Raw genomic sequence first — 18,083 nt, 5'->3', positions numbered from 1 at the left:
TTGCCACGACTCATTCTTCCCAACAAAATGAATCAACTCAGGGCTCTCTGCATTGAATGTCTTGGCCATGTGTTCACCCATTCCACCAGCCGATGTATACTTTATTAAAGTCTATCTGTATCTTCCTCACAGTTTAAAATACCTCCACACTTTTTGACAGCTGCAAATTTTGAAATCATGCCCTGTACAACAAAGTTTAGTTGATTACGAGAATTCATGATACCCATGTAGGGCACCCACTGTATAACATCAGGTAGTCTGTAATAGTTCACAACTACTCTCTGTTTGCTGTCACTGAGCTAACTTTGTAAGCACATTGCTCCTTTCCCTCCTATTTCATTAGTTTCAATTTTGCTGCCTATTATATGGCAGTTTATCAATCGCCCTTTCGAACTCTATTTAACACATGACCTTCATCTATCCAGTCAACTATTTTATCAGAAAAGTTCTGTCAAGATGGATAAACATGATTTGACTTTCACATGTCCCTGCTGAGTTTCCTAATCTACACTTGGCAAAGTAACTGTAAATGTGATCCCGGGTAATATTAGCAAAGGTTCTCCCACACCACAAAGTGACAAGCCCATAACTGCTGGATTTACACTATTTTTCTGTAAAAACAATTCCAATGTTCCAGTTCTCCAGCACCATTCCCTTATCTACGGAGAATTGGAAGAATATGATGAGTATCCTCTCAATTTCACCGAGTCAATATATTAAATTATTAATAATATGGACAAGGTTTATTCCTAAATCCACATTTTGCCGATGAGATATATTCATGAGCTGAGATTACAGATGTTAAATGGAGAAGATAAGAATTCAGTTCCAGGAGATTTCGAATGATCTCCACAACAATCCACAAATAAATGAAAACCTTGACTGTGAATGACAGGAGGTTTTATTATTTTCAAAAATATTTCAGCAAAGAGGAATCACATTTATCAAGAACAATCTAGAAATCTCTCATGCGTCTGAAAGATCCGATAGTTGAGTTGTAGCCGCCCCAGTCACTGTATCTCCTGTATTCACCGGGTCTCAGGAAGTACTGTCGGCCTCTGTAGTTGGGATATTCATAGAAGATCCAGTAACCATCCATCACGTGGCAGGAGTGAATGTCACGGTAACGGAAACGATCGTAGACAGAGGGACAGTCATCCATGAATTCCATCATCTGTCCCCCAAAGTCGGGCCTCTCGTAAACCCTCATTCTGTAGTTTCCACCTCGGTACTGGAATAGAAATAACACCACATGTGTAATGGACTTAACAATTAGAATGACAGCCTTCTGTGGAGCAGGGAGTATATGAAGAGTTGCAAATGATATTACCAAACAATTGTTTTCATTATCTGTTGACTAAATTCCCATGCATCCCTCCTTCAAATTATTACAAAAAATGGTGAAATCTTTAGAAAATTACTTTCAGGTTGGATTCCAGTTGGGCCATACAGATTTATTTTTAAATCAATGTTAATTTTTCTTCCGTATTGCAAACTGATGGTCTTTCCACCTCTCTGAGTGAGATAACATTATAATTGGATAGAATGTCTATCAATAAACCTAACTTTTTCAATCTGACTGCAAAATATATTTTTACCTTGAAAACAAACAATACCAAGGGGCCGATTTTACCAAATCAGGACTAAGTGCCGGGTCCGGTCGTCAAACGGATCCGCGCCCAGCAACCGCGCTCCAGCGCGCCCATATGCCTTTTGTCGGCGCCGGTCTATTGGGCGGGGCTTAGCGCTGTTGGAGCGGCCGGAGCTCCAACTGCACATGCGCAGTTCGGAACAGACCGCAGGCAGCGCGCCCGGGCGCGAGAGGCAAAGCAGCACAGACAGCAGAGAGGATGGAAGGAGTTCCCTTTGGAGGATAATGTCCAAATCACAGGAACTAAAAACCTGACAGTCCAAAATCTGGGATAATATTACAGGACAGGGATGGGGGGATATACATTTTGAAATATTATCCCAGATTTTGAACTGTCAGGTTTTTAGTTCCTGTGATTTGGACATTATCCTCCAAAGGGAATTCCTTCCATCCTCTCTGCTGTCTGTGCTGCTTTGCCTTTCCCTGGGATGGAGAAGGGGAGTGACGTGTCTGCCCCTGGGGGTGAGGGGGGGGGATCCGTCCTCCGATCCCTCCTCCGGTGGGGAGGAGGGATCGGCCGCAGACTGGCAGCACCCCCCCCCCCCACCCCCAGGGGCAGACACGTCACTCCCCTTCTCGGTCCCCCCCCCCCCCCCGCCCCATCCCCCACCCCTCCCCCCTCCAGGAACATGCAGGAGGCTGTCGACGGACTGCAGATCGGAAGGATGGTGGAGGGAGACCAGCGATCAAGCTCGGTCGGGGGTGTGCCTCCCAGGGGGGTCCGATCCCGGGGGGGGTCTGCCGGCGGGGCCTGCCTCCCAGGGGGGTCCAATCGGAGTGGGGGGGTGGGCTGCCGGGGTGGTTCACGGGGGGGGGTGGGGTGTCCGCGAAGGATGGTCGGGGGGGGGGATTGGCTTCGGCGGTTCCCCTGCTGAATTGGAGTCCCATTCGGACTTTTATTTAGCAGGTTGTTTAATGCGCGGACTCGAAATGGGCCGCAACCTGGTAAAGTCGGATTCGTCGGTAAAGTTGGGGCGCGAGCTTCATTAAGTCGATTTAAATGCATGCAAATTGCAGATTGCGTTTTAGGCCCGACGCCAAAATTTTGGTAAAATCGGGCCCCAACAGGTAGGCTTCCGGCTCTAAATAGTAAAATAATATGAACCAACTTATAATAATATTATTGCTTTCTCTTTAAACTATCGACCCATGTGCAAGTTTCGTGGTTTTCATATTAAAGGATAATTAATTATACATTTGAGAAAATAATTTGCATTTGTTATAATTTCCAAATTAATAATATTTTGATGCTCCACACACTGAATATTAGTGGAAACAGCTGAAGGGTTTCCTCAGTTCAAACCAACAAACTCAACTGCCCCACAGCTTATCATTTTTCACTCATCCATCCGGGTTACAAACAAAAGTCACCAAAGGAAACTTACGTGTGGGTAGGAGCGACACGAGCCGATGCTGTCATTGAATCCCATCCAGCGCTGGTAGTCAGGATAATCTCCCCTGCTCAGAACATACTGGTATCCCATGTAATTGGGTTTCTCATACATCACCCACCAGTCACTCTCCACACGGATGGAGTTACAGCGACTGAAGTAAGGGGACAGGTCGGCACAGTCACTGCTGCACTCATAGTGCCGACCCTGGAAGTTCCTGTCCTCGTAAAAGATGATCTGTGGAAAAAGATGCAGAATGATTAATTAATTAATTGTCAAGTCTGGCAAGAAGAGTTCTACTGGAATGCATATTCTCTTATTTATCCTTGCCTTTCCCATTTTGACCTCAGAGTTAGTTGACTAACTGAGTGAATGTTTCATCGCTTCACAGCTTGGTATTTATACGTTGGACAGAATTGCCTCTTTGAGCTGTACTTTTGTTATTTAAATGATCGCAATAGTTTAAACTCAGCACAAAAGCAGCAAAACACATGTCATGTACTCTAAACAAAACCACTTTAACACACCTCTGTATCATTGAATATGTTTTGCCTCCATCTCATTTCAATTGTTGAGTCAATAAGGCAAAAGTGCATTGGTATTCATTGTGACAAATGTGAGGTAATGCATTTTGGAAGGTCGAATACAGATAGGAAATATACAGTAAATGGCAGAACCCTTCAGAGTATTGATAGGCAAAGGGATCTGGGTGTACAGGTACACAGGTCACTGAAAGTGGCAATGCAGGTGGAGAAGGTAGTCAAGAAGGCATACGGCATGCTTGCCTTCATTGGTCGGGGTATTGAGTTTAAAAATTGGCAAGTCATGTTGACGCTTTATAGAACCTTAGTGAGGCTGCACTTGGAATATAGTGTTCAATTCTGGTCGCCACACTACCAGAAGGATGTGGAGGCTTTGGAGAGGGTACAGAAAAGATTTACCAGGATGTTGCCTGGTATAGAGGGCATTAGCTATGAGGAGAGGTTGGAGAAACTTGGTTTGTTCTCACTGGAGCGATGGAGGTTGAGGGGAGACCTGATAGAAGTCTACAAGATTATGAGAGGCATGGACAGAGTGGATAGTCAGAAGCTTTTTCACAGGGTGGAAGAGTCAATTACTAGGGGGCATAGGTTTAAGGTGCGAGGGGCAAGTTTTAAAAGAGATGTACGAGGCAGATTTTTTACACAGAGAGTGGTGGGTGCCTGGAACTCGTTGCCGTGGGAGGTAGTGGAAGCGGATTCGGTCGTAACTTTTAAGGGGCATCTTGACAAGTACATGAATGAGATAGGAATAGAGGGATATGGTCCCCGGAAGTGTAGGAGGTTTTAGTTAAGTCAGGCAGCATGGTCGGTGCAAGCTTGGAGGGCCGAAGGGCCTGTTCCTGTGCTGTAATTTTCTTTGTTCTTTGTTCTTTGTGTTCCTGATACTGTATTTACACTGAAATTCCCCAACTGTTAACATGACACATTCAATCAGGTATGTTTCCAATTTGTCCATGTAATGATTGCAGTAGACTCCAGAATTGTCTACAATGCAGATATATACATCCAGAACAAGTTCTTTTTTAATTACAGCACTTTATATAATTGACTGATGTGTAACTGTCAGTGTTATCCGATTTCACATTGTGGTCCAAAGCCCCTAAAGCTTTAATCATTGCATGTATCTATTTTCCCTTTTCTCGTGGGAAATATCTACAGATTTTACCAATATGGCCTTCCAGAAAGCATTTGACCAAATCCCTTTAAAGAATCTGTTCACCAAAGTTGAAGTTTATGCAGGAGAAGGTGAATTATTGACCTGGTTAGAAAATGGCTGAATGGCTCGAAAAGAGGAAAGGGATAAAGAGCAGTTACTCAGAATGGGAAGATGTACCTCATGGAATCTCTTAGCCATTTGTGTTGAACCCTCAAATATTCACAGTATTTATTAACAACCTAGATGATGACATAGAAAGCCACATATTCAAGTTTACCAATGACAGATAGATGGGTATTATTGTAAGGAGTGCTGATGGAGGCATGAAAATACAAATTAATAGATGGGGAGAAAGCAGAAACCTGTGGCAAATGGATTCCAATATAGGCAATATAGGTGAGGGGATTTAATTTGGATCTGAAAGGATAGAAAAGTGTACTTTCCATGTGGTAAAAATCTAGAAACAACAGAAATCCAAAGAGAATTGGGGACCATACTTTTGATCATTAAATTGTTATCAACAGGTAGAGAATACATTAAAAAGGTGAATGGAGTGATGGCCTTTATATCCTGAGGACTTAAATAAAAGTGGGTATAAGTCATGCTCAATATTAACAGAACTCTGGTTAGACCTCACGTGGAGCATTGTGAATAATTTGAGCAGAAAATCTTAGGAGAAATGATTTGGGTCTGGAGGGATTTTACATTAGATTCAGCAGAACAATACCTGGGCTCTTGGAGATATTGTAAATAGAAGGATTTTAAAGGCTTGAATTTAGATGGTTCAGGGAAATTTGATTGATGTTTTCAAGATATTCAGGAGAACAGGTGGGCCAAATAGATAGAACATATTTCTCCTATTTACAGAGTTTCAGACATGGTCTAAAATATGAGTCAGACAAGGTGACTGAAATTTGGAAATCTCTAATTGCAATTAGATTATTGAAAATTTTAAATCTGAGATTGATAGATTCTTGTTAACTAAAGGTGTTAAGGGATAATGGGTGAAGGCAATCGGGGTTGACTGCACAGCAGCCATGTGGGACTGGCCAGAGGGGCTAAACAGCCTCCTCCTTTTATTCTCTGTTCTTGAAGGTTGCTATGGAAGCGGCTTCCACCACCTGATTGGGCATTAAATTCTATAACAAAATATAATTCAGATGTTTTTGCCTCTGACAGAGAGAGACTCGGACAACCCACAAAAACAATGATGGTTTATTAATTCAGTGTCAGCAAATGTCTGGAGGTGATCATTTTTCCCTGAATTGGTCAGCTTCATGCATTTATAAATTGGGGGCCCAATTTTACCGTCGCATTGCGCCCATTTTCAGGCGCAAAAACTTGGTAAAGTTGGGGTGTGAGACAAGTAGTGCGCTCCACGTCTGCCTCCGCGTCCGTTCCCCCTTTACCAAGGCCCGAAAATGGCTGCAATCGGGACTGCGCCTGAAACGGGGGCGACGGCCATTTAAATGCATTTGCACGCATTTAAATTGACAAATGGGCTGCGCGCCCAACGTTACCGGCGCTTCCCCCTTTACCACCATGTTCACCCATCCAGAATCGGCGCAAAACAGACATGCTCCATATAAGTGCAATTTGGGCACTCTATCAGCGAGGGTTAGTGAGGAGGTAAGTGCATAGCGTCCGACAGCTCTCTGCTTGAGATCGTGGGGGCGGGGGGGGGCGGGGGGGGGCGGGCGGGGGGTGGTTGGGAGGGAGGTCCGCTGTCACTCTGCCTGAGATCAGTGAGGGGGAGCAGTCTCTGCTGTCACTCTGCCTGAGATCAATGGGGGGGGGCGGGGGGGGAGGGGCGGGGAAGGGGGGCGGGGAAGGGGGAGGGTGGATCACTCTGCCTGGGATAAGTTGAGGGGGGAGGGGTCTGCGATCGGTCTGGGTAGCAGAGGGAGTGGGGGGATAAGGAGTTCATTAATGTTGTGGGGGTGGGGCAATGTCTGTGGGGGCCAGGGGCTGGCATTATCCTGCCCAGGAGGGATGTGGCAGGGGAGCATCATGCTATCATTTTTATTCTGTGCATGCGCAGTTGGAGGCGTCGATCGGAGCTGAAGGGTTCCGGGTGCAGAAGACCAGAAGAAGACCAAGCACAACACCCGTGAGAGGGTGAAGACAGGGGGTGGTGAGCCAGACCTCTGGGTCCTCACCCCCTTTGAGGAGCGGGCGCTGGAGCTCTCCAGCGAAGGGGAGGTGTGGGGTGTCAGCTAGAGCATGGTCAGGCTGCCATCCAGACGTGAGCACCTGTCATTCCCCCACTCACTTAGAGGCAACTTCTCAGGAACATAGGTTTTGGGTGCGAGGGAAATGTACGAGGTATGTTTATTTGCACAGAGAGGGTAGTGGGTACCTGGAACTCACTGCCGGGGAGGCCGTGGATGCAGATACAACAGTGACCTTTAAGGGGCATCTCTACAGCTATATGAATGGGATGGGAATAGAGGCATATGACCCCCGGAAGGGTAGGGGCAAACAAATCAATTGGGCAGCCTGGCTGCTACCGGCTTGGAGGGCTGAAGGCCTGTTCCTGTGATGTAATTTTGTTGGTGTTTTGGTCTATGTTCAATGGAGACATGTGATTCATGTGTTTGGCATCCCGGATTCCTCTCCCTCTCTTGCACTTAACCTTGTGTCCTGTGTTGCAGGGACAGATCCGGACGCCCCGGTGCCTTCTGGATCGCAGGTCCCTGCTGCAGCTCCTGCCCATCCTGGTCAAGACAGCTCGGGCGAGTCCTCGGAGGATATGGGTGAAGGGACCTCCAAAGGTGGCACCGTTCATCCGTCTGCTTGTACCTCACAACTCACCATCCCAGATACTGACACGTCGGTGGGTCCAGTCAGTGGTGAGGCTTCTGGGTCACTCTCAGGTGAGCACGACACATCTGCTGATGTACATCGGGTGGGGGAGGGAATGTCCGAGGCTCTGGCATGCGGAGGCCTGCTGGAGGTGAAGACTCAGCTGGCCCCAGGCTACATGCTGGGCTCTGAGATCACTTCTCCTTCAGCTGCTGGAAATGCAACAACAGAGCCAGGGAATGCAGGAGGGGCTGACGGCCACACTGAACCAACTATGCGGCTGTTGGGAGGAGTCCCAGAGCTTTCAGGTGGACCAGCTATTGCCTGTCTTGCGTGCTTCCCAGGCCAACACTGCCAGGGTTGCGTCTGCAGTGGAAAGCCTGGGGCAGGGGATCCTCACCATAGGTGGCAGGCTCCAAGCAATGGCCGAGTCACAGCAGGCCACAGCGGAGGGACTGAACAGGCTTCTCGAGATTCTGCGGCCCATGGTTGAGAGGCTCGAGAGCTTGCAAGAGATCCAGCGGGACAGCACTGAGACACAGCGGGCTATGGCAGCAATCCTTGAGAACGTGGCCCAGTCTCAGAGGGCCACAGCTGAGGGCTATTAGAGCATGGCCCAGTCTCAGGAGGGCCACAGCTGAGGGCTTGCAGAGTGTGGCCCAGTCTCAGAGGGCACTTGCTGCGGCCATTGAGAGATGGCACCCGATTCAAGTGGCCATCGCAGAGGGGTCGACCAGCATGGGTAGGACGCAGGTGGTCCTCCAGGACTAGCAGTGCCAGGGGACACTGGAGCTTCTGGACCTCACTGCAGAAGCACCAATGTCCCATGGAGTGACCCTGGGGCCAACAGGGACCACAAGGGAGGAGGAAAGGGCTCGAGCCCAGGCCGGGGCCTTCTAGCCAGGAGATTATGGCTGTGGCTACACCTTCTGACTCCCCACTTCCTGACACGGGGCATCTCAGGGGCAGCAGGATGACAAGGGTGTCGTAGAAACATCCCAGACACCTGGAAGCAAGCCAAGGCCCTCAAGGTCCAGGGCCTCCAGAGGACGCCCACCATGCACATCCCAGGCCATGGGGCGAGGTCGGCAGCTGGCCCCCTCCACCTCCATTGTATATTCTGGAGAGTCACTGAGGAGTAGTGTTGGGCCACGTAAGTTGCACTGAGATGGCACGGGTGAAGGGCTGCACTAGTTAGAAAGATATTTAAGCACCTTAACATTTTCTGTTCACAAGTTTTAAATGTTACAGCAGCTTATCTAAACATCTTTATTGTAAATAAATGTTTTTTCAACACCCACCTGCAACTAATTTGTCTCGATTATGTTTCCTGTTCCCCATTGACGATCACCCGATGGATGCCTCATGGTGAGATCAGTTGGGGAGGCCCCTCAATGCGGTGTCACTGAGAAAAGGAAGCCATTGGTCTCACAGAGCCCACGAGCGATTCCCTCCCATCCCCCACCCCACCCGCCCCAGGGCCCTGTATGGGGGTTTCAGATCCCTTACCCACTACACAGACATGGGCCCAGGTGCCAGTGTGCATGCAGAGCTCAGATAGGAGTCAGACTAGTTTGCACCAGGGCATCATCAGAATGGTGCTTAGTGAGTCGTCATCACCCTCCTGCCTGCCAAAAAACTCACTAACACAGAGTACCCAGGCCCACCACTCTGGTGTGACAACGTGCAGGGTATATAGAAGGCATTGGGGATGGCGGGGTTGGCGGGGGGGGCGGGGGGGGGGGGGGGGGTTGCAGGGTGGGGAATGGAACCCACAGACACCATCCCCAAGTGACTGAACCACCTGGTGATCAGGGCCTCCCTTGCTGCCCTCGCTTGCCTCATTTGAGCTGCCAGCCCTCGAACGCCTGGCTGGTGTTCCTCGACGTGCTCTACCTCCTCTTCCTCCTCCTCCTCTTCCTCCTCCTCCTGCTGGTCATCCTCCCCAATGACGGCCGGCTGGTCAGCCTCCACGTCCTCCTCCTCCTCCAATATGTCACCTCGCTGCAGAGCCAGATTGTGCAAGGCACAGCACACCACCACAATGCAGGGGGAGATCACTGGGCTATATTGGAGAGCCCCACCAGAGAGGTCCAGGCATTGGAATCGCATCTTGAGGAGCCCAAGGCACCTCTCCACTATCGCACAGGTGGTTACATGGGCCACATTATAGCGGGCCCTGCGTTATCAGCCATGTCCGAAGCGGGTAACCCATATCACCCACGCGCCAACCTCGCAGCCTGAGCTCCTCCTCGAATGCCTCCGGGATGTCCCCGGGCTGTCCGAGCTCCTGACAATGTAGCTGTCATGCACGCTGCCTGGATGTCTGGCGCAGTTGTGCGTGATGGTCATGTTATAGTCCCACACTAGCTGAACATCCAGGGAGTGGAACCACTTCCTATTAACAAATCTTCGTGGATTCTGTAGGGGGGCCTTGAGGGCGACGTGGGTGCAGTCGACCAGCCCCCTGCGCGTTTGGCATCCCTGCAATGGCTGCGAACCCCGCAGCCCGGGCTTCCTGATGGGCCTGGTCCAGGTTAAATTTGATGTACTGCCCAGACCGGGCATACAGGGCTTCACTGACCTGCCTCACACAGGTGTGCACTGAGGACTGGAAGATGCCATAGAGATCTCCGCTCGGGCTTTGGAAAGAACCAGTCGCGTAGAAGTTCAGAGTGGCCATCAATTTGACAGCCACCAAGAGTGGGTGCCCCCCCAACCACCAGGTGCAGGTCCTGCAACAGGTTGCACAGGTGTCGCACTGTCTCCTTTCGGAGTCGGAGATGTTGGTGACACACGGTATCCGACATTTGCTCGAAGGACACTTGTGCACGGAACTGCCGGGGTCTCTGCTCCCGACTTCGCCTATGCCCCCCCTCTGGGTGAATGCGGACACCTCCTGCCTCTGGTGGTCGTCTCCCTCTACTCCTGTGAGTGTGAGGTCTTCCTGTGCCCCCAATTCTTCCTCCAGCTCCTCCTCCTCAGCTCCAGCAGCAACCAAAAGTACAGCAAGATCGATTGGTTGCATTGCAAAAGCATCTCGTCACTCTGAAGCAGGGAGGGGGGTTGGGGGGGGGGGGGGGGGGGGGGGTGGTGGAGATGGAGAGGAACACACGTGGAGGTTATGCAGCGCTGCTATTCGCCTCACGCCCGACTTTGCCAAGTTTTCGCACCTGAAAATGGGTGCAATGCAATGGCAAAATCGAGCCTTCAGTTTCAAGTCTGCCCAGCACTTGGAATCAAAATGGTAAAATAGGGCAAACATATGTGTTTGCAATTCCATGGATGTTACAAGGTGAGTATTTGCAACTTTGAGACTTTCTCAATCTCGCCAGTATAATTCAGCATCTTTCTATAAGCAGTGACACTATTTATGTACAAATCATGATCTCCTACATTCTCCATTCCTGTGTTCCTGTCGGCAGCTCCTGAAAACCATGGAATATTCCAGCCAGTGTGATTTGTCTTCAGTTCCACGTGCAATATAACCCAAGATGTACTTGCATTACACAGCACTGCCATTCACCAATACATGATGTGGAGATGCCGGCGTTGGACTGGGGTAAGCACAGTAAGAAGTCTCACAACACCAGGTTAAAGTCCAACAGGTTTATTTGGTAGCAAATACCATAAGCTTTCGGAGCACAGCTCCTTCGTCAGATGGAGTGGTCTCTGTTCTCAAACAGTGCAAACAGACACAGAAATCAAATTACAGAATACTGATTAGAATGCAAATCTCTACAGCCAGCCAGGTCTTAAATGTACAATGTGGGTGGAGGGAGCATTCAACACAGGTTAAAGAGATGTGTATTGTCTCCAGACAGAACAGCTGTTCTGCTAATTCACTAACAGCTAATTCACTAGAGTGTTCTCTTCCTGTTGGGGAACACTTCAGCGGTCACGGGCATTCGGCCTCTGATCTTCGGGTAAGCGTTCTCCAAGGCGGCCTTCATGACACACGATAACGCAGTCACTGAGCAGAGACTGATAGCCAAGTTCCGCACACATGAGGATGGCCTCAACCGGGATCTTGGGTTCATGCCACACTATCTGTAATCCCCACGACTTGCCTGGGCTTGCAAAATCTCACTAACTGTCCTGAATGGAGACAATACACATCTCTTTATCCTGTGCTTAACCCTCTCTCCACTCACATTGTCTGTACCTTTGAGACTTGATTACCTGTAAAGACTCGCATTCCAACCATTATTTTGTAAGTTGAGTTTGTGTCTTTATATGCCCTGTTTGTGAATAGAACTCCCACTCACCTGACGAAGGGGCAGCCTCTGAAAGCTCGTGGCTTTTGCTACCAAATAAACCTGTTGGACTTTAACCTGGTGTGAGACTTCTTACTCATTTCATGCAGTCATTGGTGAATCAACCTCTGAACTCCCACCACCAAGGATTTTGATACCTTATCGGTGCCAGTTGGTGCTCGAGCACCATGAATAGTTCTCCAACCCCACTCATTCCATGAAGCATGGCAAAGTTGTTCTCTCCCTGTGCTTATACAGTTCCATCTTAAAACCTTAATCACGCTGTCAAGTAATTCTTGCCAGATCAGAACCACTCTCCATTTCAAAATGCTTTTCCACATGTTGGTTTCTTTTTACCAATCACCTTAAATGGTTGTCCTCTGTTTCTCAACCCATCCACCAAAGGAAACAGAGCCTTTCTATAATATTTGTCCAGACACCTCAGAACTTTAAACGCATCCATCAAATCATCTCTGAACCTTCTTTTCTGTCAGGAAAACAATCCTTCCTCAAATGCACTACCCAGAATTGGAAACAAGAATTCAGTTCAAAACCAACCAGTGCTTTATAACGATTCATCAGAACCCCCTTGCCTTTATTTTCCATACCTCTTTTTAGAAATCTAAGGATCCCATTCGCCTTTTTAACCACTTGCTCAATTCAATGATGTGTGCGTATATGACTCCAGCTCTGAGTTCATGTAACATTTCAAAATTGTATTTCCTTTAATATTGCTGCTATTCACTCTTCCCAACAAAATGAATCAATTCAGATTTATCTGCATTGAATGTCTTGGCCATGTGCCAACCCATTCCACCAGCCTCTCTATGTGTTCTTAAAGTCTATCTGTATCTTCCTCACAGTTTAAAATACCTCAGCAGCATCTTTTGAAATTCTGCCCTGTAAAACAAAGTCTTACTAGAAGGCATGATACCCATGCAGGGCACCCACTGTATAACTTCAAGTACTCCGTATTACTTCACAACTGCTCTCTGTTTCCTGTCACTGAGCCAACTTTGTGAGTTTGTGGCTGCTTTCCCCTCTATTTCATTAGCTTCAATTTTGCCGGCATGGCTAATCTGTGGCAGTTTATTAATCGCCCTTTAGAAATCCACATTAACCACATGACCCTCATCTATCCAATCCGTTATTTTATCTTAAACGCAAAATCAAAATAGATAAACATGAAACCAAAAGAGAAAATGCTGGAAAATCTCAGCAAGTCTGGCAGCATCTGCAAAAGGAGAGAAAAGAGCTGATGTTTTGAGTCAAGGTGACCCTTTGTCAAAACTTTTGCCAAAGATAAACATGATTTGACTTTAACATGTTCCTGCTGAGTTTCCTTAATCTACACTCGGCAAAGTAACTGTAAATGTAATCTCAGGTAACATTAGAAAAGGTTCTCCCACACCACAAGGTTATAAGACCGTAGCTGCTGGATTTACACTATTTTTCTGTAAAAACAATTCCAATGTTCCAGTTCTCTGGCACCATTTCCATATCTACAGAGAATTGGAAGAATAGGATGAGTATCCTCTCAATTTCACCGAGTCAATATATTAAATTATTAATAATATGGACAAGGTTTATTCCTAAATCTACATTTTGCCGATGAGATATATTCATGAGCCGAGATTACAGATGTAAAATGGAGAAGATGAGAACTCAGTTCCAGGAGATTTCGAATGATCTCCACAACAATCCACAAATAAATGAAAACCTTGACTGTTAATGACAGGAGGTTTTATTATTTTCAAACATATTTCATCAAAGAGGAATCACATTTATCAAGAACAATCTAGAATTCTCTCATGCGTCTGAAAGACCCAATAGTTGAGTTGTAGCCGCCCCAGTCACTGTATCTCCTGTATTCACCGGGTCTCATGAAGTACTGTCGGCCTCTGTAGTTGGGATGTTCATAGAAGGTCCAGTAACCGTCCATCACATGGCAGGAGTTAATGTCACGGTAACGGAAACGATCGTAGACAGAGGGACAGTCATCCATGAATTCCATCATCTGTCCCCCAAAGTCGGGCCTCTCGTAAATCCTCATTCTGTAGTTGCCACCTCGGTACTGGAATCGAAATAACACCATATTTGTAATGTACTTAACAAATAGAAAGGCTGCCTTCTGTGGAGCAGGGAATATATGAAGAGTTGCAAATGATATTACTGAACAATTGAGTGCATTGTCTGTTGACTAAATTCCCATGTATCCCTGCTACAAAATATTAGAAAAAATGGTGAAATCTTTGGAAAATTGCTTTGAGGTTGGATTCCAGTTGGGCCATACAGATTTATTTTTAAATCAATGATAGTTTATGGTTCACATTTGGAACTGATGGTCTTTTCCACCTCACTGTTTTATAGAACATTGTATTTGGATAGAATTTCTCTTAATAAGTCCTAACTTTTACAAGCTCATTGAAAAGAATATTCTTGCACTCAAACCAACAATTTCAACAAGTAGGCTTTTAGCTCTAAATAGTTAAATGGTGTGAACCAACTTATAATAATATTATTACTTTCTCTTTAAACTATCGACCCATGTGCATCTTTCATGGTTTTGATATTTAAGTATAATTAATTATATATTAAGGACAATGATTTGTGTTTGCTTCTGTTCCAAAATAAGAATATTTAGATGCTCCACACAAAAAACATTGGTGGAAACAGCTGAAGGGTTTCCTCAGTTGCCACCAACAAACTCAACTGCCTCACAGCTTATTATTTTTCACTCATCCATCCGGGTTATATACAAAAGTCACAAAAGGGAACTTACATATGGGTAGGTGCGACATGACCTGATGTTGTCATTGAATCCCATCCAGCGCTGGTAGTCAGGATATTCTCCCCTGTTCAGAACATACTGGTATCCCATGTAATTGGGTCTCTCATACATCACCCACCAATCACTCATGACACGGATGGAGTTACAACGACTGAAGTAAGGGGACAGGTCAGCACAGTCACTGCTGCACTCATAGTGCCGACCCTGGAAGTTCCTGTCCTCGTAAAAGATAATCTGTGGAAAAAGACGCCAAATATTTAATCAGTAAATTATCAAATCTGGCAAGAAGAGTTCTACTGTAATATATAATCAATGGACAATGCTTAATGAAAAATTCAAATTCAATTCATAAACTCTGATTTATCCTTGCCTTTCCCATTTTGAGCTCAGAGTTAGCTGACTAACTGACAGAATGTTTCACCACTTCACACAGCTTGGTATTTATACTTAGGACAGAATTGCCACCCTGGGCTGTACTTTTGTTATTTTAATGATTGCAATAGTTTAAACTCAGCACAAAAGCAGCAAAACACATGTCACATACACTAAAGGAAACCACTTTAACACACCTCTGTATCATTGAATGTGTTTTGCCTCCATCTCATTTTAATTGTTGAGTCAATAAGGCAAAAGTGCATTGGTATTCATTCTGTTTCTGACACTCTATTTACACTGAAATTCCCCAACAGTTAACGTGACAGATTCAATCAGGTATGTTTTAATTTGTCCATGTAATGATTGTAGTAGACTCCAGAACTGGCCACAGTACAGATATTTATATCCAAAACAAGTTCTTTTTGATTTGCAGACTAAATATAGGCTGATGTGTATTGTCAGTGCTACCCAATTTCACATTGTGCTCCAAAGCCCCTAAAGCTATAATCACTGCATGTATCTATTTTCCCACTTCTCCTAGTATTTAAATTGTTATCAACAGGTACAGAATACAGTAAAAAGGCTAATGCAATGACGATCTTTGTATCCTGAAGACTTAAACAAAGTGGATAAAGTTCATACTCCATATTAACTAAGCTCTGGTTCAACCAGTTGTAGGAGCTTTTTGGGAGACCAAGTACAAGGGACTCACAGAGACAGTAATTCTGGTTGAAGGCATACTTTATTGCCCAGCCTGGTCTGTGCATGTAGGAGAGCAATTTGAGGGAGCCCAAATTACTCTAAATTGCATTGCTTTTGGTATTACCATTATACAATTTTCAAAACTCATTTCCTCGCCTCCTTGCCCACCCCTAGATGAACAAAGGCCAATCATTAATAGTATAGATCGTTTACCTTGGCCAATGATACTCTACTCTCTGATGACATGGGAATACGTAAATAAAATTATTTCCCCCTGTCTCCTAGCACCTCTTTATTGGGAAGTTGTATTGCTCTATTCATTCTACTGTCTGGAATAGTTTGGACTGTCTGGGACACATGCTGATACTTCTGCTTCCCTCAGTAACTGTACTGTTTTCAAGGAATGTGGTTCTTCTTACGTGGCTATATCCCAGCATGCTTAGAGCAGCATATAATTGGCCAAGTTATATGCTTTTAATATGGAACATAACGTTTTCAAAAATACATGTTTAAATTCTCCAACAGTGACTATATGCTTTTCTATGCAAACAGTTTCTTAGTAACTCCAGGTACTTTGTACTTTTATTATATTATATTCACTCTAGGTTAACCTATTCTGATCTATTAGTCTTTTCACTCCCAAGTTATCCTAAACCCCTTCTAACATATCTTCCCTCTTGGCCCTTGGCCAGCGCAAGATTAGGCCACTAAATGGATGTTTTTAACTAAGTATTCTTGGGTCCCAAAAAGTTATTTGGCATTTGGGATATTCTTTTCTCCACACAGACTGCCATTATTTTTGCTGCACCCTGTGTAGACTTGACAACCTGTGCGCAGCAGCATTTGAGCAGGTACACAATTACAACAAATGCCAAGATCACAATAAAAAGGAACATAATCCCTTGTATGATTGATGTTCCCAGGGAGTGTAGCCAGCCTGAAGCCCAACCCCACTCAATCCCAATTCCGTTTTGCTGTTTAAATTCCGGTCTCTATCTTCTCAATTACTTAATTCTATTTAGTTTGCTCCATAACATCTTCAAAACAGAAATCAAGCCTTTCCATTTGATTCCAGGCAGTAACCTATTTTGATTGCTCATTCTTTGTCTTAAATAGCATCAAGTTAAGGTAGCTGTTTACAGCACATTTTCCTATGTCAGAGTTGTCCCACATTCAGAAAACACTGTTGTGGGCTTTCAAATATCCATTAGTGTTTCTCTTATTTCTTCCTTCTTTTAAAAAAATCTTTGTTCCTACATCCATAGCCACAACTTAAACTGTGTTTTTATTATTCTTTTTTCTTCCTCCCTTAGAATCCCTTTAAATGTCTCATTTTTATCACCATTGTCGTTCTCATTATCCATCAAATTAATTCCACCTTTAATTCTGTCCTACCCTGTTCAACTGTAAGCTCTTCTACAATATTGCACTTTGGAAGGACAAACCAAAGTAGAACGTACAGGGTAAATGGTAGGACTCTGAAGAGTGCAGTTGAACAGAGGGATCGGGGAATACAGGTACAGAATTCCCTAAAAGTGACGTCACAGGTGGATAGGGTCGTAAAGAGTGCCTTTGGTACATTGGCCTTTATAAATCGGAGTATCGAGTATAAAAGTTGGAGTGTTATGGTAAGGTTATATAAGGCATTGGTGAGGCCGAATTTGGAGTATTGTGTACAGTTTTGGTCACCTAGTTACAGGAAGGATGTAAATAAGGTTGAAAGAGTGCAGAGAAGGTTCACAAGGATGTTGCCGGGACTTGAGAAGCTGAGTTACAGAGAGAGATTGAATAGGTTGGGACTTTATTCTCTGGAGCGTAGAAGATTGAGGGGAGATTTGATAGAGGTGTATAAGATTTTGATGGGTATAGATAGAGTGAATGCAAGCAGGCTTTTTCCGCTGAGGCTAGGGGAGAAAAAGACCAGAGGGCATGGGTTAAGGGTGAAAGGAGAAAAGTTTAAAGGGAATATTAGGGGGGGCTTCTTCACGCAGAGAGTGGTGGGTGTGTGGAATGAGCTGCCGGATAAAGTGGTAAAGTTTTAACATTTAAGAAAAACTTGGACGGGTTCATGGATGAGAGGGGTGTGGAGGGATATGGTCCAAGTGCAGGTCAGTGGGACTAGGCAAAAAATGGTTCGGCACAGACAAGAAGGGCCAAAAGGCCTGTTTCTGAGCTGTAATTTTCTATGGTTCTATGGTTCTATATCTCTTCTAACACCCTGTACACGTTCTCACATCTCATCTGTACATCACATACCGGCTCCTTTCCTTCAATGTTCACCTATCCCACTGGGTTACTTCCCTCGTCCCGAACTATAATAATCTACCACTTTAGTGGTAGGAACAGGCTTTTGCATTCTGCCCGCCTTGCATCTGATACAGTTTTCAACCTTCCCATATTCAAAGTTTGCCCCA

General features: G+C 45.6%; 2 protein-coding genes across 2 annotated transcripts; both read right to left on the bottom strand.

The window, feature by feature from the left end:
• Positions 1-955: 955 nt before the first annotated feature.
• On the bottom strand, positions 956-6,284 carry LOC144503976 (gamma-crystallin S-1-like). Its single transcript, XM_078229128.1, has 4 exons — positions 6,261-6,284; positions 3,373-3,402; positions 3,037-3,279; positions 956-1,231 (listed from the first exon to the last, which is right to left on the bottom strand). Exons 1-4 carry the CDS (start codon positions 6,282-6,284, stop codon positions 956-958), a joined length of 573 nt encoding a protein of 190 aa, XP_078085254.1.
• Positions 6,285-13,599: 7,315 nt separating this feature from the next.
• LOC144503975 (gamma-crystallin S-1-like) lies at positions 13,600-16,106 on the bottom strand. The gene is made up of 4 exons (XM_078229127.1): positions 16,089-16,106; positions 14,963-14,992; positions 14,584-14,826; positions 13,600-13,875 (listed from the first exon to the last, which is right to left on the bottom strand). The coding sequence occupies exons 1-4, from the start codon at positions 16,104-16,106 to the stop codon at positions 13,600-13,602; spliced, it is 567 nt and encodes a 188-aa protein (XP_078085253.1).
• Positions 16,107-18,083: the final 1,977 nt, after the last annotated feature.

This window comes from Mustelus asterias, chromosome 14 (assembly GCF_964213995.1).
Source record: "Mustelus asterias chromosome 14, sMusAst1.hap1.1, whole genome shotgun sequence".
NCBI lineage: Eukaryota > Metazoa > Chordata > Chondrichthyes > Carcharhiniformes > Triakidae > Mustelus > Mustelus asterias.
Note: the sequence above shows the minus strand (reverse complement) of the source record. Positions and strands in the feature narration are given on the sequence as shown.

Bases quoted from the DNA above. Each gene is read 5' to 3' on its own strand.
- LOC144503976 (XM_078229128.1), bottom strand. From the start codon at position 6,284: ATGGTGGTAAAGGGGGAAGCGCCG. The intron at 3,280-3,372 runs GCAAGGATAAAT...CTTTTTCCACAG, and splicing joins CTGAGGTCAAAATGGGAAAG to ATCATCTTTTACGAGGACAG. The intron at 1,232-3,036 runs GTAAGTTTCCTT...TTTCTATTCCAG, and splicing joins CGTGTCGCTCCTACCCACAC to TACCGAGGTGGAAACTACAG.
- LOC144503975 (XM_078229127.1), bottom strand. The intron at 14,827-14,962 runs GCAAGGATAAAT...CTTTTTCCACAG, and splicing joins CTGAGCTCAAAATGGGAAAG to ATTATCTTTTACGAGGACAG. The intron at 13,876-14,583 runs GTAAGTTCCCTT...TTTCGATTCCAG, and splicing joins CATGTCGCACCTACCCATAT to TACCGAGGTGGCAACTACAG.